The sequence below is a fragment of the Castor canadensis genome, chromosome 6 (genome assembly GCF_047511655.1).
Source record: "Castor canadensis chromosome 6, mCasCan1.hap1v2, whole genome shotgun sequence".
Classification (NCBI taxonomy): Eukaryota; Metazoa; Chordata; class Mammalia; order Rodentia; family Castoridae; genus Castor; species Castor canadensis.
The window spans coordinates 16,812,208-16,837,402 of record NC_133391.1 but is presented as its reverse complement, the minus strand read 5'-3'; the positions used below and the strand labels follow the sequence as shown (position 1 = coordinate 16,837,402).

Below are 25,195 nucleotides of genomic sequence, written 5' to 3'. Positions count from 1 at the left end.
CAGCTCAGTGGTAGAGCATCAAGGGTGGTCAGAGGGCCTGCTCTGTGGAGCTGGCTAGCAGGGGCCTGGGTTATAAGAGGAGCAAGTATGAAGAAATTTTGGAAAAGCATCCCAGACCTTCAGATAGGTCTTGTTCAGAAATTGTAGACAATAAAATCCCTAGGAATAAACAAAAGAAGCCTTGAGAAAAAAATGTGGAAATGAAAAAAAAAAAAAAAAAAAAGAAAAACCTAAGTCTCGGGAAAGGCATCCCAAGTTCACGGGCTGGAAGACAACAGTGGTCCCCAGGTTGAGCATATCCCTCTCATCATTCCAGACTTCCTCACAGAAATTAACATCCAGGCCTGTGTGGTGACACCCATCGAGGAAGGGGGGAAGTGGGTGGCGCAGTCAGGTCCTCAGTGAGGCATAAGGGCAGTTATCCAGGGCGTCATCCTATCTGTGGTGGGGCGCTCGGGGGATTAAGCAGGGGACTGATAAAATGCACTTGGTTATTGAGTGCCTGCTCTGCCGATGTTGGCGCTGAACAAGATGGAGTGTGGAGTAAGCAGCATGAAGCTTTTTGGTGTAGGACATGAGAGCATCCTTGCATGACCTCTCTACGTGTTATGTGTGTTTGTCATTTTATTGACCATTTAAACTTTTTTTTTGTGGTATTGGAGTTTGAACTCAAGGCCTTGAGCTTGTTAGGCAGGTATTCTACCACTTGAGCCACACCCCAGCCCTTTTTGCTGTAGATATTTTTCATATAGTCTTGTGTTTTTGCTCAGGCTGGCCTCAGACCAAAATCTTCTGCCTTCTGAGTAGCTGGGATTATAGGTGTGCATCACCATGCCTGGCCTGGAACATTTTCTTAATATGGAAGTAGCAATATTCGTTATAAAGTACTTAGAAGATTCAAAGTGAAAGTGAGAATTTAGGTCTTTCAAGATCCAACCACTTTGAGATAATGACAGTTAATAAATGTTAATAAAAGTGTTTTTTGCTTTTTTTTTTTTTTTTAAGACAGTCTCACTATCTAGTACAGGCTGGCCTCAAACTTGCTATCCTCCTCCACCTCCTGAGTGCTGAGATTATAGGCATGTGTTGCCACTCCCAGTTTCTTTCCAGTCTTTTGAATTTATTGATCAGACATTTCTCAGATTCATTGAGTGTCTCCCTTAATCCCCCAACATTAGCACGAGAAACAGAAGTGAGGGTCTTCGCTCTTCTTTTGGGGAATCAACCACAAACCTTCTGATTGCTTTCTTTCAGGTGTAGCTGATGAGAATAATGGTGAGCATCAACCCCCTGGAGAACTGGAGGCTGTACATCAGCAGCCGGCCCCCGCTGGTGGTCTTCATGATCAGCGTGAGCGCCATGGCCATCGCCTTCCTGACCCTGGGCTACTTCTTCAAGATCAAGGAGATTAAGTCACCGGAAATGACAGAGGTACAGCTTCATCTGGAAGCCTGCCTCCCCTCACAGTGGCTGACTGTGACGTGGGTGACACTGCCAGGTTCAGTGGGACAGCTTCAGTGGGGAGCTGCTGCATTTGGCGTGTGTTCATAGAGCAGCTGTGTCCAGAAGCCAGGGAAACACTTCTCTGCTGTTCATCATGAGTTGCTCATTGCTACTTTCTAAAACAGTGAGCACTGATATTTCTTCTCAGCCGTTGACTTTCAGTGCTGTGGCTGGAGCCCAGGCCTCGATATGATAGGCAAGGGCTCTACCAGGGAGCTGTGTCCCAAGTCACCCACTTGTCATCTGAATTTTATCAGCTGTACTGATGGCTTTTTATTGGATAAGAAGGAATACTAAGGAAATTCGAAAGCTGGATCTTGCTTCCAAATACATTTCTCTCTCTCTCTTTTTCACTTCTGAGTTTGAACTTAGGGCCTCACACATGCTAGGCTGGTGCTCTCCCACTTACACCACACCCTCAGCCCTTCTTTTGCTTTTAGTTACTTAGTTACTTTTTGAATACATTTTTGTGTTTTTGCCCAAGGCCAGCTTTGGATGGTAGTCTTCCTATCTATGCCTCCTATATAACTGGGGTGATAGGTGCATGACACCGCATCCAGCTTCTTTGTTGAGATGGGGTCTCCCTAACTTTGCCCAAGCTGGCCTTGAACTGTGATCCTCCATATCTGTGCTTCCTGAATAGTAGGATTACAGAAGTCACTACACCTAGTCTTTTATTTCTTTTTTAATCCAGGAAAACTTCAGTTATTTATAAACTTGCCTTTTTAGATTTTACATTTTGGACAATTTAAGTTATTGGGGCACATATTTAATCCTTAATCCAGGTACATGATAGTTAAACACTATTGCAGAGTTTCAGAGTCGTGTATTTTACATATTAAAAAACAGTAACAAACTTAGTAGTTCTTACTTAATAGAAATGAGCAGTAGTATAGTTACTCATAAATATCTGTATTAGAAATCATGCTGAATGAATGATGTAGTGAGTTTACTGGTACTTAACTTTTAAAAAATTTTTTGGTGAGACTGGGGTTTGAACTCGGCTTCACACTCGCAAAGCAAGTGTTCTACCGCTTGAGCCACACATCCATTCCATTTTGCTCTAGTTATTTTGGAGATTGGGGTTGGGGTCTCACAGACTGTCTGCTTGGGCCAGACAGTCTTCCCAATTTCAGCCTCCCAAGTAGCTAGGATTACAGGTGTGAGCCACTGCGCCCGGCTGATAAAGTTTCTTTTAGGACAGGTCATTTCCCATTGCAGTAGACTCTGGATGCTTTCTCTTCTTGGGTTTGTTCACTGGTAGGGTGAGGTGGGGGCAGCTAGATTGTGCTGCGTGTGAAGGGTCTTGTGACAAGAGGTGAGTTCTCCTCTGGCATTAGGATCATGGCTTTCTAGATCATAGGTGATCTTGACAGGACAAACTGTCTTCACACAAGCACGCTGTCTGACAGCTTTAGCTTATTTCTACCATGAAATCCAAAGAGTTTCTTTCTAAGAGACATCCTGGCTGGCTTAATTCTTCCTCTTTTCTGACTCTGAATCCTTAAAAGGTGCTAAGACAGGCCTCATCCAGGGAGAGCTCAAAAATGAACATTGCATCCCAGCTGGAGCTGACTTTCTTTGTTGCAGCTGGAGTCCTTAAGATGCAGCCTGGATTAGTAGCGGTTGGCAGTCATCCTGGGTCTGACTCTGGCTGTTCACTGTGGGCCAACTGCAGCAAAGCAGTGCCAAGACGCTGGAAGATTTTGGGTGTGATGAACTTGGTGGTTTTGTTTTTCAGTGGTTGACCTGGTGACTTCCTAGGTTGTAGGAAGGCAGTGGTGCTTGGGAAGTTGGGGGTTGTGAGTAGAGCTTCAGGCAGACTCTATCTGCAGTGGGATTGAAGGGCCCTGAACTCACCTGCACCTCGGTTTCTTTGTGTGTGCAGTAGAAAGGGATGAGGCTAGGATGGTCTGTGGAGTCCACGCTAGGGAAGATGTAATTCATCCGTCCACTGCGGCCATGCCGAGTGTCACTTACAGTTGTGCTGCTATGAAGATGGAGCCCTTGACTATAAGTTAATACTGCCAGAAACGTAGCATGCTGTGTCTTCACTTTTGACAGCCTTCTCTAACTGACATCTGGGGAAGTCTGCCTAGGTTGGGTTCATCTCTGTTCCCATGTGAGCTCACCTTTGGGTTTCTGCCAGACTCAGAACAGACCCTGGCGGGCCCTTTACTATGTTAGTGTCTGTTCAGCCATGACAATTAAAAGTAGCCTACAATTAAAGCCATCTGTCCAGATAGTGATATTACAGAAGTCTGGGGTGGCTGAGTGGTGGAGAATTTGCCTAGCATATGCCAGGCCCTTGGCTCCATCCCCAGCCCCTCAAGTAAATAAGTAAAGAAGTAAATCAGTAAATAGGTTGAAGCCATCTCATGCCTTCCTTTGACATTGTTCCTGCTCCACAGTGGTGTGCAAACCTGTGACACAGAGAGGCAAATACCAAGTGAGCATGGGATTGTCATTTTAGGGGGACAAAGTCAAATACAGAGTGGAATGTCTTTAAGGCAGCCTTACTTTTAAAAAGTTAACGCTCATGACTACTGTGTGCATCCAGGTTGAAGATTCTTGTGTGTTACGACTTTTGTTCAAGCTTTCTTTTCCTGTGGTTCTGTCTGATGTGACAGGCTGGATTTGAAAGGCGTTTACTGATTAAGTTGCTGTCACGGTGTGTTTAGCATCTCAGGCTGAGGTGAGGCTTATCGTGTGCAAGTGACGAGGAAAGTCGTGCTGTTCTGGCAGCGCTAGGAGGATGCTGCATTGTCACTGGAGTTTGAAGTAGCTGGGTCTGAATGATGGCTTTCCTGTTGTCATTGGTGCCCCACCAGGCTGTGACTGTCAGCACAGTGGGAGATTCCTGCATGCTCACTTTTATTCCCTTTATTTCCCTTCCCTGAAGGACTGGAATACTTTTCTGCTGCGGTTTAATGATTTGGACTTTTGTGTATCGGAAAATGAAACTTTGAAGCATCTCTCAAATGACAGCACGGCTCCAGAGAGCACAGTTACCAGCGGGCAGGCCAGAGTGTCCACCCAGACCCCCCAGGCCCTGGAGGACCCGGGCCCTGTGAATATCTCGGTTGCAATCACCCTCACCCTGGACCCACTCAAGCCCTTCGGCGGGTACTCTCGCAACGTCACGCACCTATACTCCACCATTCTGGGGCATCAGATCGGACTTTCAGGTGCGTGTGTGCGTGCCAGCCCTGTTCCTTTTGGATTGCAGCCTCAGCCATGTGTGGGTTACTATCCTGTCTGCATGTCTCTCTCCTGTTGCTGTGCTTTAACCCCATGAGGCCGGCAAGGAACCATTTCCATCCCTGCCCTTCACTTGGTTGAGTGCTCAGCATGTAGTAACTTTTGGAAGAATGAGAACTGATGGGGGCTGGGTGTGGCTCAGTAGTGAGCCCCTGCCTCGTGGTTGTTGAGGCTGTGGTCCATCCCAACATCACAAAAAAAGGATAAAGGCCTATTTCTGCCTTGATAAAGCTGACCCTAGACCAGCACAGGTTTGGACCACATGGATCTACTTAGGCTTGAATCTTTCTTTTTTTGGTGGGACTGAGGTTTGAACTCAGGGCTTTGCACTTGCAAGGTTGTACTGCTTGAGCCACACCTCCAGTCCATTTTGCTCTGGTTATTTGGGAGGTGGGTGTCTGTAGAACTATTTGCCCAGGCTGGCCTTGAATGGAGGTCTTCCCTATCTCACTCAGCTTCCCAAGTAGCTAGGATTGCAGGTGTGAGCCACTGGCTTGTGGCCTTGGTGTTTTTTTTTTGTTTTGTTTGTTTTTTTGTGACATTGAAAATACAGATAAGCTACATAGTCTTAATATATCAAAAAATACATATTTACATATATATGCTTAGTTTTATATATAAACTTAAGTATGTCATAAAGCATGTGCATAAAGTATGCATAGACAGTAGTTCATAAATCATTTACTACTATAGCACAAGCAGGTCTATAAGAAGTTAAAACTTAAGGGTAAGCCTCCTGGTGCACCTGTGTAATTCCAGCTACTCAGGAGGCAGAGATCAAAGCAATGATGGTTTGAGGCCAGCCAAAATAAGTTAGTGAGACCCCTATCTCAACAAATAAACTGAGTGTGGGGTGCATGTCTATAATCTTAGGTATGTGGGAGGCCTACTAGAAGGATCATAGTTCAAGGCTGGCAAAAACATGACACCCTATGCAAAAAATAATTAAAGCAAAAAGAGGCTTAGAATGTGGTTCTAGTGGTAGAGCGCCTACCCAGCACAGGCAGGGCCTAAGTTCAAACCCAGTACTGCCAAAAGAAAAAATTGAGACTTAAATACGTATTAAGCGCATCCTGTTCATGGCACTATTGGCGATTGAGAGAACGTGAACACTTGCACAGGTGTGGTATTGAAGCCTCACGGTGATGCATGTTGTAGGACTGCAGTAACCTGTGGCCATTATGGTGAGTGGGGTGTTGAGAGTACAGTGCCCAGCTGAGTGGCCACACCTGTCATCCCAGTGTGTGGGACGCAGGAAGGAGGTTTACAGGTGGAGGCCAACCCAGGCAACACAGTGATACCTTGTCTCAAAAACCCTAAAAAGTAAAACAAGTATGATGGCAGTCACAGCTGTGTGAGCTGTTGGTCTGCCAGTAAAGAGCTTGCTGGGTAAAAGCTGGTGGTTGGTTCTGCTGCATTTTTCCCACATAAGGAACATAGGTTATTTGGCTGTTTGTGTCATCTGTGAGCTTCCTGTCAATAGCCAGCTGTTAGTAATTAAGATTTTGGGGAGTCAGAAGTCATCCTTGGAGTTTCAATTCGTTTCAGTTCGGGGTTGGCACCCATTTGCTTAAGGGTCAACTGCTTTTACAAATACATAATTTTTTAGTTAGGTTAATCCTGTTGGAATTTTCAGTACTTCCTACAGATATATTGGCTTTAATGTACCCTCCCCCCGCCACCAGTTCTGAGTGGTGAATCTTGTGCATGACAGGCTGTAGTCTGGCTTGCCTGTGTAGGGTTGGAAAGCCCACCAGTAGCTCAGTGCCCTGCTCACTGCCAGGAGGAAATAGAAAAAGCCAAGATTATAAATGTGAATGTTTATCACACACTTAAAATAGTTCCTGGCACAAAGGAAGTTTTGTAAGTGCTTATAAGTAAAGTGAGAAACAAACATGGATAAAACACGCACCAGTGTTGAGCCTACGGCAGACCACAGAGGTCTTCTAGCAGTGGAAGCTGGGGTGTTCAGGAAGGCCTTGTGCAGCCGCCTTGGCCTGGAAGAGCAGTCTTTGCAAATGTCCTCACAAAAGTCTGGCACCTGCCTGTCTTCTATTGGTGATTAGAGAGAACCGGCGTCCCGTGGTAATGAAGACACAGGTGACCTCTGACTTTTGGGGTGGCCTTAAAACATCCTGGTTTAGTTTATGCTCTATCACAGCCTGTGGCCTTTCCTAAATCTGTCAACTCTCTGGTCCTCATTTCCTACAGATGAAAAAGGGGAACAGTGACCCTCTTTGGTCACATTTGTTGAATGGTGGTAAAATTAAGTAAGGTAAAGTATACAAAAGCAGATGCCAGATGCCGCACAATTTTAGAACAGTAGTGATGGTCACCCGGCCTGACCTTTCCAGCCTTCTGCTGCCTGGGCTGATTCTGGGCTTTTCCAGTGCTGGCCTCTATTGAAGGACCCCTTGCTGTTTGCCATTTTGTGGTTGAGTAGGACTCATACCGGGACCAGGACTGTTGCAGAAATCTCACAAAGGCTGGTGTCCAGGCTGACTGGTGACTACTGTGTGGGTTTACTTCAGGATTCACCTGAATACCTGAGAATAATATATGAGTGCTTGCATTCAGTCATTCGATCATTTATGTATGTGGCACTGGGATTTGAACTTGGGGCTTCATGCTTGCTAGGTTGACACCCTACCACTTGAGCCACTACACCAGCCCATTTTAGTGATGGGTATTTCTGAGATAGGGTCTTGCAAACTGTTTGCTCAGGGCTGGCTTTGAACTCCAATCCTCCTGATCTCTGCCTCCTTGAGTAGCTGGGATTATAGTGAGCACCGATGCCTGGTTAAGTTCTTGCATTTATTGACCAAAAACCAATTTTTCTTTCCTAGGCAGGGAAGCTCACGAGGAGATAAATATTACCTTTACCTTACCTGCTGCATGGAGCTCGGACGACTGTGCTCTTCATGGCCATTGTGAGCAGGTGGTGTTCACAACCTGCATGACCCTCACGGCCACCTCTGATGTCTTCCCTGTCACCGTGTAAGTGCTCCCTGCTCCCCGTGGCTGTGACCTGCATCTTCTGTGGCTTATGTCCTGTTACTTTTAGGAGCTTCACTGTGTAGACATAACTATGAGATTATTTAATGTGAGGTTCTGAGAGTCCCTTCCACATGTGACTCTCAGAAGGTGAGATTCAACTCCAGCATGTTGGTAAAACATCAGGGCGTGTTGAATGGTCTCAGGCGGCCTTTCCTACCAGAGTAGAAGAAAAATGTCACAGAAAAAAAGAGCATTGCTGATCCTTCAAGCACAGCTCACCTCAACTATCTGGAAAGGGTCAGTTTATAAATCAAGAGTACAAACTGAGCCGTATTTTATGTCATTTACCATTTCTGAAACTTGTTTCAGTTTTTCTCAGAGGCACTTGATACTTTACCTTTGAGGGTGGTTTTGGTTTTGTTTGTTTGTTTGGTTTTTGAGACAGGGTCTCACTAGCTGTCCAGGCTGGCCTTGAACTTCTGGGTTCAAGGATCTCCTGCCCCAGCTCCCTAAGAAGCTGAGTGTGTGGATACATACCACTGTACCCACTAAGGGTGTTGTGTTGTGTTGTATTTTCACCTTTCCTTTCTCTGAGAAAGAGATAGTGATCTATAAATAAATATGTAGAATATACAAGTAGCAGCCCATTTAAAAGAAATCTGTGGTGAATCTTTTGAAAATGAGAACCATCCTAGGATTTGTCTGGTTTAGATACTTGTAGCTTTGTAAGACAAGATTAGATGAGTTAAACATTATTTGATGTCATAATCCTGATTGAAAAACTTCCAGTTGAAATTAAGATAATTTGAGAAAACTGTCTTAAAAGAAGCAGGGTCCTCCTTGACCACAACATATGTGAGAGGCACGTGGGTGAAATTCTGAAGGAAATGGCCAGGACCCAGACTCCCTAAATGTCACATGTTTGTGTCCTTCTGTTATGTGCTTATTTAAAAAAAGAAAAAGGAAAAAAAATTTTGGGCTAAAAATATAATTATATGTATCCAAAGAAATGTTGGTATAGTCAGAAATGTTTTCTTTCTCCTCTCCATGTTTGTTGGTCTGTTCAGTACTGTGCTGGGTGCTGGGGAGGAGACCCAAGTAAATGTCCCAGGTCACTAAGCTCCTGCCTCTCCTCTCTCCCTCACAGCCAGCCCCCGCACTGCTCTCCTGACACGTACAGCAATGCTACCCTGTGGTACAAGATCTTCACGACTGTCCGTGATGCCAACACAAAATATGCCCAAGATTACAACCCCTTCTGGTGTTACAAGGGAGCCATTGGGAAAGTCTATCATGCTTTAAATCCCAAGCTCACAGTGATTGTTCCAGACGTACGTGAGAATACTTCCTCCACATGTGTGTGTGCATGTGCGTGTGCGTGTGCGTGTGTGTGTGTGTGTGTGTGTGTGTGTGTGTGTACTTGTGAGAGCATCCTGGAACTGTGGGTATAGGCTGTGTTACTTCTTGGGTTAGCTTAGCCTCTGCCCACTGCACATTCCAGGTGGGTTGGGAGACCGGGCAGAGTGGTGGAGACTTGGAAACACATGCTACCCTTTTGGCCAAGAAAAATGTTGTTCTTGGCTGAGCACTGATGGCTCACGCCTATAATCTTAGCTACTCAGGAGGCAGAGATCAGGAGGATTGCAGTTTGAAGCCAACCTGGGCAAATAGTTCTCAAGACCCTATCTCGAAAAAAACCCATCACAAAAAAAGGGCTGGTGGAGTGGCTCAAGGTATAGGCTCTGTGTTCAAACTCCAGTACTGCCAAAAAAGAAAAGAAAATGGTCTTCATTTTCTGTTTTGTTCAACACAGTTACTGATTTGAGCAGTTGCTGTGTTCTTAACCCATAGGATCTCAAGAGATGCTCTCATGGTCTCAGTTATGTATCTGACTATTCACAGAAGGAAATTTGGTTAGTGTCAATACGAGCAATATTTGGAGTTCAGAAAGATAGAAGTAAGTAGTAGGAGGTGAATGGCTGGAGACCAAGGCTTGAATAGGATTTAACTTAGCAGAGAAGAAAGGGGAGGAAAACACTGTTGCCTAGTCCAGCAGGCGATCCGTTAGGACCTGAGCCCACTGTGCTGATGCTTTTTTAAGTGCCCTTACTTTTATCCTGCATGTTATAGGTGCAGCTCTCTTCTCTTGGCTGGCCCTTTTCATTGTCTGTGGTTCAGGTTTGGAAGTTGGCAGGCCAGCATCCTGCAGGAGGGTGCAGTGGAGGCCAGGCTGAACAGTGGCAGAGGCCAGGTCCAGAAGGCCCTTCACTCCTCACTGAGGGCTTAGCCTCTCTCCCCAGGCAGGGTGCCACTTCCTGGGTTGGGCTTTAGGGTTTTTGCAGAGCAGCACCTAAGATGACAACTGCCACCTGATGCTGCCTGAGTCATGAGCACTGGTGACAGGAGAAGGAAAAGAAAAGGAAGCAAGTTTGGGTCTCCTGCAGCTATAGGGCCTGGTGACTGATGGTGTGTGGAAGATGAGGCACTTAACAAAAGTGGGGAACTGGAGAAGGCAACGGGAGAGGTGATGGGCTGTAGTCTTTCTGTGGGGATGAAGAAGTTAGGAACATAGGCTCAGCCTGAAGGCAGTCAGAGGAAGAGCATGTCTAGAGAAGAGTGGGGTTAAGATGAGCCTCTGCGGCCTTCTCTAGGGTGGATACTCGGCCAGAGCCAGAGCAGAGTAAGGAGTGGGTTTTCCCTACTGCAGCCGCTCAGAAACCCCATGTCCTCAGTACACGAGAGCCGTGACAGGAGAGGCCTCCTGTTTGGGTTTAACAGTGGAAGCCTGGAGGCTGGCAGTCTCGCCTCCAGAAACCCAGCATTAAAGTCATGCAGTCAATGCAGATGTCTGATTTTCCTCTTGTTTTTAGGATGACCGCTCATTAATCAATCTGCATCTCATGCACACCAGTTACTTCCTCTTCGTGATGGTGATAACGATGTTTTGCTATGCTGTCATCAAAGGCAGACCCAGCAAGTTGCGTCAGAGCAATCCTGAATTTTGTCCTGAGAAGGTGAGCAGGGGTCTGGCTGGTGTCCTGCTGTGGTTTCCATCTGCAGAGATTCCCCAGTTAGGCCTTATCCCCCACTGTGAGTGTCACCTGTCCTTTTCATTCCAAGTAGTCTTTACTGTTGGCTTTGAGTATGATGTTGGGTTTTCACCTGCGTTCCTGTGCCCCTTTAGCTGCTAGGAGGACCTGACTGCAGTCGTTCTGAGACCTCATTGGAGAGCTACTGGCTGGATGGGTGACCTGAGAAACCAGGGGACAGATTGCTGGCCAGGGTTCATGGCAGTCAGCTCCCTCAGTGCAGGGCTTCTGCAACTCAGCTGCACCCTAGAGAAGACTTGCAGACTGTGTTATTGCTTCCCAGTGAGATGTTTGCTAGGGACTTAGCAGCTCTCTGCCTGGCTGATGCCTGTAGTGCAGCTGTCGGGCCCTTTCAGGTAACAGTGGGGCTGCCATCCCTGGATTTCCTGCCTGTGATATGCATTGCCTGTCATGCTCTCTCCTAGGTGGCTTTGGCTGAAGCCTAATCCCACAGCTCCCGGTTTTCTGAGAGAGACTGAGATAACCATAATCATTGCCTGCTGAACCCAGCCAGGGCCTGGCCACTCAGAATACATGATCTTGCAGTGTTGGGTTATTCCAGCCAAAGACATTTCAAGTGCCTGTAACTGATTTGTACATATTTATAAAAATCCATTTGGAAACTTGTCCAATGATGCACGTGCTTTGCACCTGGTACAGCCAGAGCCCTTCAGCCTCATCTGGACCTGTGAACTTGATACTTCCACACACGCTGGAGAAGTTCCTGGGTCCTGCTGCAGCAGAGCAGGTCGTGGTGATCACAGGGTCACGGGGCGTGTCATTGCTGCTGGGGTGAGGTTGCTTCGGCTCTTGTTTCAGCCAATGCCTACAGAATGTGTTCAGCAGTCTGCACCTTTGATATGATACGCATTTCAAAAGCCACCAATGCATTTGTGGATCTTATGTGTCTGTGGCTTAATCATCATAGTGACAGTGGTAATACCCTTTTCCTCACTTTGCTTGCAAGAACACATGCCTTTCTTAAGTTTATTTTTTTCTTTTTCTGTTTTTAAGAAAAAATAAATAAAATAGTCACATTTTAATACTCCTCTAGTTAGGAAAGGTGTGTGCTTTTATCCTGAGTGAAAAGTTAAATATTTACAAGTCACCTACATGGTAAAGATCTAGGTTTCATTTTCCATATGTATGGTGAGGAGCGTGGTCTTGTGGGAACTAGGCAGAATGCTCTGCTGTCTCTTTTCCCTCCCTGCTCCAGGTAATGCAGGTGGCATAGTAGAGTGTCTCTTTTCTGTTTGGAAAAAGAAATGAATTTCGTTTAAAGTAGCATTTATTTTTATGCCCCTAACTTGTTTGCAGAAGAAAAAATGGCATCCCTGACATTATAGAAGGAAAAAGAATGCCTGTGAAGTTTGAAGGAATGTGATTCTGATTGGCTATGTGTCAGGGAAAATCAAAAGCGTGATCATCTAGTTCCTCGGTCCCCTTTGCCCTCTCATCCTCATCGTGAGAACATTGTGCACTGTCTTTGCTGGTCTGTTCTGTCACTTGAGTTCTTACTGCTTTTCTTAACAGCTCTTTGCCTTAATAACTTACTGTCAGTAGTGACTTCTGTGTTCTCCTAGGCAGTGTTACAGCAGAAGGGCAAGGGAACTTTGCACGTGACTGTCAGCACCTCTTTGCTTAATTCTAGGTCTGTGGTCTGTTCCAAGTTACAGTTACTTCCCACGGTCGGAAATTTTCTAGCCCAGAACACCTTATCCCAGGCATTCTTGAATGGAAGCAGTTGTGTGCTTTTATTGAAAATTGTTAAAATAATCACAACAGCTGCTTGGTATGTTAGTATTCCTGGTTTTTGGGTTTTTTTCCTTTTCTTTCAAGCACAGTAATCATACTGTCCAATCCAGGCTTTTGTTCGTGTGTTGTCTTTGTGTGATAGGAGTTGCTTACATGATGCATGCCTAGCGTGTTAGTTCTTGCTTTTCTCTTTCGAGACCCTTATGGGACACATTCAGAAGGAGCCATATTTCTTGGCCTTTAAAATGTCAATATCATTAGGACCATTAGATTTTAGATTAAGTTGCTATCGAATTAATAAAATCCCAATGAAGGCCTGCTGTCACGGCACACACCTTAATCCCAGCCACTCAGGAGGCTCTTCCCTTAATTTGAGGAGATTGGGAGGATCATATTTTAAGGCCAGCCCAGGCAAAAAGTTAAGGGGATCCCCAACTCAAACAGTAAGAAGGGCATGGTGGCACACATCATCCCTGCTGTGTGGGAGACATAGGTAGCAAATCTCAGTCCCAGATAAGCCCCCGCAAAAAGCACGAGACCCTATCTGAAAAAGAATCTAAAGCAAAAAGGGCTGAGTATGTGGCTCAAGTGATAGAGTGCCTCCCTCACAAGCACAAGGCCCAGAGTTCAAAACTCCAGCACTCCTCCCCCACCCCCACAAAATTCCAATGAGGTGGAGTTCTAGGGATAGATTTGTAACTGTTAGAGTAATATAAAAGGAAAAAGATGAGTGCATAAATCAGTTTCACTGATTTCTCCAATGCAGCTCATTTCTGTTCATTGCCTTGTTTTAATTACTGGAGTCTGTAACTGGGGGGTGGGGGAGGGGAACTGTTAGGTGTGAAGAAAAGAAGTGCCAAATTGCCTGGACAATACTACGACTTGTCCTGTGGTCAGATACACTTTAAAATTCACCATTCACTGGTCTTAAGTTCTCATGGTCTTAAAGAAACACAGAATCAGTTAGGTTATGTGATGGAGAGTTGGGAAGAGAGGAGGTTCCGGGGCCCAGGGTTGGGGGAGCTCTGGGGAGCCTGCTTGTGTTTGAGCAGGTGCACCCGAGGCCTCCTCAGCTGCTTTGCTGGTGGACCTCAGGACTGGGGAGTTATGACAGGGCCTTTTGCTTTTGGGGCTGACGTGACACAGCAGCGCTGGCTGATCCTCAGGCGGCTTGGACTGGAGGTCCAATAAAAGGTCAGCAACTTACTATGAAAATGGGTTGTTTCAGATCATATTGATCTCTTTCCTTTTTCTTTTTGTCCTTCCACTGTATGACTTGAATCAGTTTTGATTCTATTGTACGTTTTCTCATCATTAGGAGCCTGACGTTTCTGTTGCGTTTCTTGGCGGTTTGTAAGATTGAGCTCCCGGTTTTCCAGCCCTCAAGTACCTGCTGGCACTGTGGGTTTATGAGGGTGTGGATCCATTTCATTCTCTTGCTGCATGGTCTGTTATGGTATCACTTCCCCATTAACTTTCTCTGTTCGAAGTATGTGCATATGTGCTTTACAAATAAAACATTTGACTTTGCTTTGTCTCCTTTCCTGCAGTCTGGCGGGTGTTCTCTAAGGGAGGAGTGTAAGCAGAAGTAGGTGAGGATCTGTGCTATAAGCACTTGTCAAGGTAAGGAGTGAAGATGGCCTCCCCAATCCCACAGCTTTCCTTGCTGAGAGCAGAAAGCCTCTTGTAGCTTCTGATACCAGCAAGTGTTCACAGACCGGTCCCAAACACTACCTGAAGACTTATTAATACCTTGCTGTGGCTGAGGGACAATGCTTGCCAAACATGTACAAGGCCTGAGTTCCATCCCCAGCATGGCAAAAAACAACAACAACAAAAAAAACCCCTATTCCTGGTTATATAAGTCTTCACACACACTGAGTTTGTTAGCAGCAGCCTCCTAGCCTGCTCCCCATGTGCATATGCCAGACTTCATTTGTGAATCACTGAGTGGGACAGGTTGACATGCATCATGACAGGTGGAGGATTAGATGGGCCACTCAGGTTGCTGGACATGGGATTATTGCTGTTAGTTTCCTAACAACAAAGTATACTTTTCCCTCATTTACCTGCATTCCTGCAAAATATAATGTATGTTACAAGTATGCAAGAAATACTTTGTGCAAAATAGAGCTAGGTTTAGGTTCAAATGATGCTAATCATTTTGTATGTCTACAGTGAGGGACTGGAAGCCATGTTGAATATGTGCAACTCATTGCATTGTTGATGTTTATATTCTGGGAGCAGGCTACCATCCTGATGGCGAGTACCCCCTCCCCCAATTTCCAATTTGTCCCACCCTGTAGAAAAGCAAGGCTCCGGCATTCTGCCCAAGACAGAGAGGTTCCCGATTGCCTCAGCTTTTGACTTTCAGCTGACCCTGCACCCTTGGAACTGCTGTCATCCCTGGACCAGGACCTCAGCCTGTGATTGATAACCTGGTCTGTGTCACTAGTCCACACCTCGAGATTATGCTGTGATGTAAGGAGGTTTTGCCTCCTCTAGGAGGAAAGGGGGATGATCCTAGGAGGACTGCCTGCCCCCAAATCTCTAGAACTCAAGGAAGCAAGGAAGCCCAGGCTGCACCCAGGCAGGTGTTGGTGCTAGGAGACAAGTGTACTTCTTATACCATTCCTTCTTCTCTACCTTGCCCTCAAGCAATGTATGGATTGCCACTGGAGCTAAAAGAGGGAGTAGCCAATCTTACCTAGGTATGAAAATGATAGCCTTCATCTGTGTCATAAGAAATTCTGCTTATAGCTGGGTGCTGTGGCTCACGCCTGTAATCCTAGCTACTCAGGAGGCAAAGATCAGGAGGATCATGGTTCAAAGCCAGCCTAGGCAAATAGTTCTTGAGACCCTATCGAAAAAACTCATCACAAAAAGGGGCTGGCAGAGTAGCTCAAGGTGTAAGACTTGAGTTTAAACCCCATACTGCAAAAGGGAAAAAAAAATCATTCTGGAAATCAAAAAGTCAGTTCTTCAAATAAACACATCTGAAAGCCTCATGGGATCTCAGGGTTTGAAGATAAAGGAGATGAGCTAGACCATTCATATAAAGATCAAGAAAAATAATAAAGTATGAAAAAAACATGTAAGACCTCTGGGACGATATTAAAGACCAACTCTAAGATGGGCACCAGTGGCTCATCCTGTAATCCTAGCTATTTGGGAGGCTGAGATTATGAGGATCGAGGTTAGAGGCCAGCCCTGGAAAATAATTTTTGAGACCCTCATCTCCAAAATAACCAGCAAAATGGAGTGGAGGTATGGCTTAAGTGGAAGAGCACCTGCTTTGCAATTGTGAACCCCTGAGTTCAAACCCCTTTTCCACCAAAACAAAACAAAACATCAAAAACGAACCTATAAATCATGGGCAGGCATGGAAGAAGGGAAGAGGTGCAATTTAAAAGCACAACAGAAAATGTTAAATTCCCCAAATATCGAGACAGAGACTAATCCAGGCACAGGAGACTTAGAACAGCAAACAGGACCAGTAAAGAACATATCCATGTCATTTTATAGTCAAAACGTACAAAGAGAGAATATTGAAAGCTGCAAAGAGAAGCACTAAGTCATTTGTAATGGCAGACCCATCAGAAAACTAGCAGACTTCTCAACAAGTTAAAAGCAAGGAGGGCATGGAATGGTGCATTACAAGGTCTGGAAGTATATGCCGACCTAGATTTTTGCATCCAGCAAAGCTATCCATCATAAGTGAAGGAGAAACAAAAAACTTCCATGATAAACAAAAACTAAACAGAATCATGACCACTAGGCCAGCACTGCAGAAGATACTTAAAGAATCCTATATACAGAAAAGGACAGCACAACTGTGAAAATACAAGAAAAGAATAATCACACTAGATGAGTAAACAAGTGAGGATTAAAGAATGAAATCTACAGAACAACAAAATGGCAGGAATTACTACATACCTTTCAAAACTAACTCAAAGCTAATGGTCACAATTCTTTAATCAAAAAGTGCAGGTGGTTGGGCTCGCGCATGACTTAAGTAACAGAGCACCTGTCCAGTGAGTGCTAGGCCCTGAGTTCAAACCCCAGCACTGTAAAAAAAAACAAAAAACAACAAAAAAACAAAAACCCAAGCACAGGTTGGGCTAAAAATATAAGAACCAACCATTTGTTGCCTTCAAAACAATGCACATCACTGGCAAGGATTAAACAGGCTTACAATGAAAGGATGGGATAAGGTTTTCTGAGCAGATGGAGCCTGAAAGTGAGTGGAAGTGGCTATACTCATCTGACAAGTCAGACTTCAAACCCAAATTAGAAGAAACAAGTTCACTTCATACTGATAAAGAAGAGCAATCCAAAGGTTATAGGAGTTTGTAAACATGTACGGCAAGCATTGGCACATGAAGTTCATAAAACAAATACTACTGGATGTAAAAATGTAGATTTACCCTAACACAATAATTGTGAGTGACTTCAATACCCTACTGTTACCCATAGGTAGGTTACTTAGACAAAAAATCAACAAAGAAAACATTACAAATCAAATGGTCTTAACAGACATCTACAGAATATTCCACTCATGGAACTCTTCCAAAATGGACCATATTTTCAGACAAAAATCAAGTTTTAACAAATACAAGAAAATTGAAATAACTGCTTTATTAGAACACAATGAAATAAAACTAGAAATTAACAGGAAAATGAGCTACAGGAAGTATACAAACAGTTCTTTGTTGATCGATGAACTATCAAAGAAATAAGGAAATAAAATTCGTAGAGTCAAATGAAAATAACATCTGAACCACTGGGGCACTGCAAAGACAGAGCTAAGAAGACAGCTTGTACCTATGAATGCCTACATTAAAATATCAGAGAGTTCTCAAACAAATAACCTAATGATACACTTGAAGCTCTTAAAAAAACGACAAACAAAACAAAACAAAACCCAAACAAAAAATAGCCTCAGTGCTGCCTGAGTGGTGCAAGTGGTAGAATGCTTGTATAGCAAGGTGAGACCCTGAGTTCAAACCCCAGTACTGCCAAAACAAATCAAAGAAACAAAAATTAGTCTCAGAGCCCTGTGAGGAAATGGCAATCACCAGAGGAAAAGAGAGTCAGAAAAAAAGAGTTAAAGAAATAATGGACAAAACTGGTTAAATTTGATAACTGTTGATCTAAGAATCTCAATGAACCAAGAACTTTATGCAGAAAAGTTCTCCTTCAGAAGTCAAGTTGAAATAAAGACATCCCTAGATAAAGACTGAGAAAATTAATTGCTAGCAGACTAGGTTGACAAATGATAAAGGTATTTCTTCAGGCTGAAAGAAAATGACACTACATGGAAACTCAAGTCAGCAGGAAGAAATGAAGAGCATCAGAAATGGTAAGTAGAAATGCTGTATGAACACACACTTTATGAATTCCTCTAAAAGATTTAAGATTGCTTAAGTGCCAGTCATGGTGGCACAAATCTGTAGCCCTAGCTATGCAGGAGGATCACGAGCTCAGGAGTTATGGGCCATCCTGGACAACAAAGGGAGATACCATCTCAAAAACAAACAACAAAAAAAGCTGGACCATATATCTATAAAAGTTAACGTAAGCTGGAAATGCTGGCACATGTTGTAATTCAAGCACTCTGGATCCAGAGCAAGATGATAGTGAGTTTGAGACTAGCCTGGGTTATACATGTAGACTCTCTCTGTCTCTCTTCCCTGCCTTCCTCACCCCCTTTCCATATATGTGTATATACACACATATACTATATATGCAACATATATGTACCCATATACAACTATATGTACAGCTGAAAAATTAATAAAGTTAAAATGGTACACTGAAAATATTAACACTGAAGTAAAGGAGGAATGCATACTTAGAAAAAACAATGAAATACACAAATCCATTAAATGTGAATGAACTAACCAAAAGACTAAGATCAAACTGGATATGAAAGCAAGATCCAATTATAGGATGTCTACAATAGACACATTTCAAATTCAAAACTGTAACAGTAACAGTAAAAGAAGGGAAAAGAAAGACCCAATAAATAGTAACCATAAGAGCTGGAATGAGACAGGCACCAGTGGCTCACACCTGTAATCCCAGGTATTCAGGAGGCAGAGATCAGCGGGATCGTGGTTCAAAGCCAGCTCAGCAAATAGTTCACGAGACCCTATCTCGAAAAAACCCTTCACAAAAAAGGGCTGCTGGAGTGACTGAAGGTGTAGGACCTGAGTTCAAACCCCAGTACCACAAAAAAAAAAAAAAAAAAAAACTCCACTGAAAACTCAGTAAAATTTGAGGCAAACTTAAGGGCTGTGTAGTTGAAATTTTAAAAAAGCTTTTTATTTTTGTTGTTTTGGAGGTACTGGAGTTTGAACAAAGGACTTCACACTTGCTAGGCAGGTGTTCTACTATTTGAGCCACACCTGTAGCCCAGTAAAACCATTTTATAATTTAAAAAATAACCAGCTTCATCTGACATTTACTTGAGCAGATCCACTCATCTTTCTGAGTGCTTGTAGAACATCATAAAGATGTGAAGCCGTATGTTAGCCATAAGGTTGAAATCATCTAAAGTATGTTTTCCTGGCTAAATTGAAACAAATGTGGAAATAAACTTGGCACACATCATCAAATTTTTAGAAGTTACATAACCCCCTTCTAAGTAATGTATGAATCAAAGAAGAAAGTGCAGCCAGGCTGCTCACGCCTGATATCTACTCAGGAGGCAGTGATCAGGAAGATCACAGTTTGAAGCCAGCCCAGGCAAATAGTTTTGTGAGCTCTATCTCAAAAAAATCCATCACAACAAAAGGGCTGGTGGAGGGACTCAAGGTGTAGGCCCTGAGTTCAAACCCCATACTGAAAAAAAGAAAAAACAAAGCCAAGTTAATTGGTATTTGAAAATGTGTTCACTTTGTCTACCTATTGTACTAAATACAGATTTCCAGTGTACAAGAGACCTCATTGAGATTTTGCTGTTTTATTTTTTGAGGTACAAGAGATGGAACCCTGGACCTTTGTGCCACTAAGCCACCTCCAGTTGATTTTAGTCTTTGTTGCGAAGCAAACTGTAGGGGTTGATTCAACATTCACTGTCAGCTCACCCTTTGTGATGGTTGATCTTTTTGTGTTTGTGTGTGTGTGTGTGGTACTGGTGTTTGAACTCAGAGCCTACACCTTGAGCCACTCCACCAGCCTTTTTTTGTGATGGGTATTTCAAGATAGGGTCTCTTGAACTCTTTGCCTGATCTGGCTTCAAACCACGATCCTCCTGATCTCTGCCTACTGAGTAGCTAGGATTACAAGCGTGAGCCACCAGCACTGGCTTGTTGATTATTATAATCATTTTGATTCTTTGGAATTTTGTCTACTTCATTGTCATTAGAGTCCATTTTTGAGGAGTCATTCACTTTTGGAGAAGTTATGTTGCCTTGTTTTGTTCATATTTCTTGTGTCTGCATTGGGATTCGAGCAGCCACACAGCAGAAGTCACTTTTGCAGCAAATCTGTGCATTGGGTTTAAGGTTTGTGGGATGTGTGGGCTTGCCCTGAGTTTAGGTCTGCCAGTCTGTCACCAAAGCCACCCAGCTTACCTTGTGGCTTTGGTTTCCCCTCCCCTTCTGGGGAACTGGGTTTGGAGCTGCAGTTTTTCTATGCTTTTCAGCTGTCTTTTGTGACACCCGATACTTGTCCTCTCTTTCTTCAGAAAAATTGTCTCTCCTTTGCTACCCTGACTTTTATCATTTATGGAGTCTAATGGAGGAGGCATCTGATCTGCCATCTTGCTTCCCTCTCCAATTACAGTAATTTTTTTTTTTTTTGCAGTGTTGGAGTTTGAACTCGGTTTTCACCTTGAACCACTCCACCAGCCCTTTATTTAGATCAGCTCTGGCAAACTATTTGCCTGGGGTTGGCTTCAAATGGAAATCCTCCCGATCTCTGAGTAGTTAGGATTACAGACTGAGCCACCAGAGCTCATTATGACAGTTTAGTTGATCAAGGAGGAAGTCAGGAGAGCTCTATGTTGCCATATTTCTAAACATTTTACTTGCAGTGCTGGGGGTTGAACCCAGGGCCTTGCACATGTGAGGCAAGCGCTCTACCACTGAGCTACATCCCCTGCCGGTCTAAACATTTTATAAAAAATCCTCATGCTATTTGTCTTATGAACTTTATAACTATTGTCAAGATTTTAGAATTTGAGGACAAACATTAAGGAGTGTAAATAAAAACCTGACCGTTTTTACACTGTATAAAGCTGTCCTTGTGCAAAGCATGGTTATGGTGAGTCCCGTGGAGTTGGCTGCCCTTGTGACTATGGCTTGGGGCTCTTGTTTTGTGGGAGACTGAGGCAGTGGAAGAAGGCCTTGACATGAGCACGGCTCTGCCAAGGGCCTCTTGGATGATAGGCACGGACCCAGCCAAGGTGAGACAAAGTTCAGCAAGGCCGCCTTGCAAGAAAAACAGGACACACTGACCTTGTCAGGATAGTCTGTACTAAATAGCAACATACCACAGCTTCACTGTTCCTGCCACCTATGCGATTGGACCCATGAGAACTCGACCTGCATTTCACCCTGCTTTCTCATACATGCTGTATAAATAAATGTGCTTGGAGGGGGAGGGGGTCACCAGCATCTCTCATCAGTAGCTTTGGACCCACTCGATCCCAGCTTTTCTTTATGTCTGTCTTTGTGTCTTTTTCTTAATCCCTAGTTGCCCCCAGTCAGGTCAACAGACATAGTCACACTGGCTGTGAGACTGTTTGCAAGCAGTTTGCATTCCCTGTTCATGGCCACTTATACCAGAGGCTCTCCAACTTTCCTGATCGATGCCATCATGACCTCTTACCAAAATTGCATTTAGATTCCTTTGATTTTAAAGGTGCCACCATGGATAAATATGTGGATATGGAAACCAGGATGAAAATCAGTGGCCTTCATCAACTCAGTCATTAAATGACTGAGTTAGTTGCAGACCATGTATCCACACCCAGTGCCCTTGTTCAGCAGGGGAAAAAAAGCATTCTCAATCACTGTCTTGAATTCTGGTAATGTAAGGGCAGGCATACAAAAATTATAAATCAGGATTTCATTACTACTCCAGTCATTAGGGATCTCATGATGGGGCCTGAGGGCTGAGTGCAGGTTAAAATCATGTGTGAGGCTGTTCACAGAAAGAAAAGGGAGAAGCTCTGGTTTAGCTGACATCTCCACCCAGCTTTAAAAAAGTTTGAAAAAAAGTCATTAGCTAGCTGGGTGTGGTGGCAAACGCCTGTAAACCCAGCACTTGGGAGGCTCAGGCAGGAGGATCACAAGCTCAACGCCAGTCTGAGCTACACAGTGAGACTGTCTCAAAAAAAAAAAAAAGACATAAAAAGTTGTTAGCTAGGTTTTTTTATCACTCATCCTTCTGCTTACATGGTCTTTCGCTGAGCTAGAATGCTCGTAATCCAGGCATTTATTCCACAGCTGCTATGTCCAAAGTGTGGTGTGATACACATGTGTGGCTGGGTCCCTTCATCTCAAGGATCTCAAAATCTAATACCGAATATGTCCTAATAGCTATCTTTAAAGCAAGGTGGAACGAGTTAGGGCTTTTGATGGAATTTCAATGGAGTATGGGGTTCCAGAGGTAGAGGTGTGTTAATTGAAGAGGCTTAATTTTAACTTAAAATTAGCACATAATTGTACAAAACGATGGGTTTCATTATGACATTTTCCTACATGTATTTACTGTGCTTTGGTTATATTCAGCCTCTCTCTTTCCCCCTCCCACGGGTCCCCAATCTTTTCCCAATGATCCCCGTCTACTTTCACATCATTTTTGTTTAAATCACGATTCTGCATATGAGAGAAAACATGCAATATCTGTCCTTCTGAGTCTGACTTATTTGGCTTAACACGATGATCTCCAGTTCCACCATCCATTTTCTTATAAGTGACATAATTTCACTCTTCTTTGTGCCTGAATAATATTCCATTGTGTATGTATGGCACTTTTTTTTTAATCCATTCATTTGTTGCTGGGCACCTAGGCCAATTCCATAGTTTGGCCACTCTGGATAGTGCTGCATTAAACATGGGTGTGCAGGTGTCTCTGATGTATGCTGACTTTGAGTCCTTTGGATAGAGATCGAGATGTGGAATCGTATGGTAGATTTAGTTTTTTAGGGAACTTAGGGAACCTCTGTAATTTTCATAGTGGCTGCACTAATTTACATTCCCATCAGTAGTGTATAAGGAGTACTTTCCAACTGCTTCCTTGCCAGCATTTGTTGTTTTCATGACTGCCATTCTGACTGGGGCAAAATGGAATCTCAGTGCAATCTGTGCTTGCATTTCCTTGATGACAAAAGATACTGAACATTTTTCACATACTTGCTGGGCCTTTATACTTGTTTTCATATGCCCATTAATTGGTTGGATTGTTTTTTGATGTTTAATTTTTTGAGCTCTTTATGTGTTATAGATATTAATCCCCTGTTAGATGAGTGGCTGGCAAAGGTAATTTTCCATTTTGTAGACTGCTTCTTTTTATTTTTTTGGGGCACTGGGGTTTGAACTCAGGGCCTCATGCTTGCTAGGTAGGCACATTATCACTTGAGCCTTGCCCCCAGCTATACTTGTCTCTTAATTCTGGGAGGCATTTCCTTTGCTGCACAAAAGTTTTTTTTTTTTTTTTTTTTTTTTGCAGTACTGGGGCTTGAACTCAGGGCTTTCACCTTGAGCCCCCTCCACCATCCCTCTTTGTGATGGTTATTTTGAGATAGGGTCTCTTGAACTATTTGCCCGGGCTGTTTTCAAACCTCGATCCTCCTGATCTCTGCCTTCTAAGTAGCTGGGATTGCAGGTGTGAACCACCTGCACCCAGCTGATTTGTGTATGTTGAATCATCCTTCTAATGAAATTGGTTAGTGGTTTTTTTTTTTTTTTTTTTTTTTGTGCTTTTGGGGACTTGAACTCAGGGCCTCACTTGTTAGACAGGTGCTCTACCACTTGAGCCACTCCACCAGCTCTTTTTTGTGATGGGTTTTTTCAAAATAGGGTCTTGTGAACTATTTGCTTGGGTTGGCTTCAAACCAACTACCTCCTGAGTAGCCAGGATTACAGATGTGAGCCACCAGCGGTGTATATTTTTAATTGTGTTGATTCAGTTTACAAGTATTTTATTGATAAGAGGCCTAATTTGAAGCATCCTTCTGACTAACTATATATACCATCAGCTTGTACTGTAAAAGCAAAATAAATGGATCTTTAAAATAAATGATTGTAACAGTGGTATTAGGAAGACAATCATGAACCAAAATTTCCAACTCCTATTAATCATGAAGTTAGTATAAAGTGAAGAATACTTTATACATTCAACACTTTTTTTTTTTCCCCGGTACTGGGGTTTGCACTCAAGGCCTACACCTTGGACCACTTTACCATCCCTTTTTTGTGAAGGATTTTTTGCAGATTGGGTCTGGTGAACTATTTTCCTGGGCTGGCTTTGAACCATGATCTGTCTCATCTCTGCCTCCTGAGTAGCTGGAATTACAGGGGTGAGCCACTGGCACCTGAGCATGTAACATTTCTTGAAGTTCCAACTTCCTAGAGTGGTGACTAATCAAAAGCTTAAGGCAATATTGTTTTTTGTTTGTTTTGTGGTACTGGGGTTTGAACTCAGGGCCTTATGCCACATTGGTTAAGCTGGAAAATAAAGAGTGTAAATTTCATTGGTCAAAATGATACCATGAGATTTCAATTTCTGTTTTGGGGGGATGGAGGTTATCAGGGTCTGTGTTGCCCAGATTTGTCTGTAACTCATGGACTCAAGTTATCCTTTACCTTAAGTCTCCCAACTAGCTGGATCTGCAGGCATGCACCAACATGCCCAGCTGGGATTTCAAGTTTAAATCATCTTTAGATCATCAGTAAACTGGTGGCTGTAGCAGAGTACCTGCTCAACACGCATGAGGCCCTGGTTTCAATCCTTAGCACTCAAAACAAAAACAAAAACCAAAATAATACACAAATGAAAACAAAGATATAAAGGGAATCTTATTAAAGACTATATCAAAACAGTAGTTTAATTCCAGTGTTAACAGGAATGTTTTTACTCATTTTTTGGCAGCACTGGGGTTTGAACCAAAGGCTTTGTGCTTGCTAGGCAGGTGCCCTTCTAATTGTTCATTTTCATGCCATCAGACTATTTCTTTTAACCCTACCAGAAAATTTTTTTCCATAAGAAAAAATTTGACTTCCTAGTTTCAATTAAAGTTATTTAAAAATAAAGGGAACATTTCTGAGCACTTAGAAAGTCAATCAAGAACTGTTCAACAGCTTTTTCATTTAAAATAAAAAATTTGTCCACAAAATACATCTGCATGTTTATTTTCAGTGAATCTCCAATTTATATTCTATAATGCATCTCTTTTGAGGATAACTAGGATTTAAAAAAACTTTGTACCTTATCCATTTAGGTGTCTAAATACTAAAATAACTAAGTTCAGTGATGTGCCAAATGCTATTGTGATTTCTCAGGTGTTTATTAGAACAGGCCACGTTCTAAGCACCCTGCATCCTAACTTACTTAATCTTCACTAAACTTAATCTTAC

At 43.4% G+C, this 25,195-nt stretch overlaps 1 protein-coding gene across 1 annotated transcript in view; it reads left to right on the top strand.

Annotated features, from left to right (window-relative positions):
- The window catches only part of Tmem248 (transmembrane protein 248), a 30,384-nt gene extending 16,249 nt beyond the window's left edge, over positions 1-14,135 (top strand). The window contains exons 2-7 of the mRNA XM_020163043.2: positions 1,255-1,431; positions 4,406-4,691; positions 7,611-7,761; positions 8,909-9,092; positions 10,632-10,775; positions 11,276-14,135. Coding sequence (XP_020018632.2) covers positions 1,264-1,431; positions 4,406-4,691; positions 7,611-7,761; positions 8,909-9,092; positions 10,632-10,775; positions 11,276-11,296 — 954 coding nt within the window. The 5' untranslated portion in view covers positions 1,255-1,263 and the 3' untranslated portion in view covers positions 11,297-14,135. The remainder of the gene's footprint in view (positions 1-1,254; positions 1,432-4,405; positions 4,692-7,610; positions 7,762-8,908; positions 9,093-10,631; positions 10,776-11,275) is intronic.
- The last annotated feature ends 11,060 nt before the right edge of the window (positions 14,136-25,195 follow it).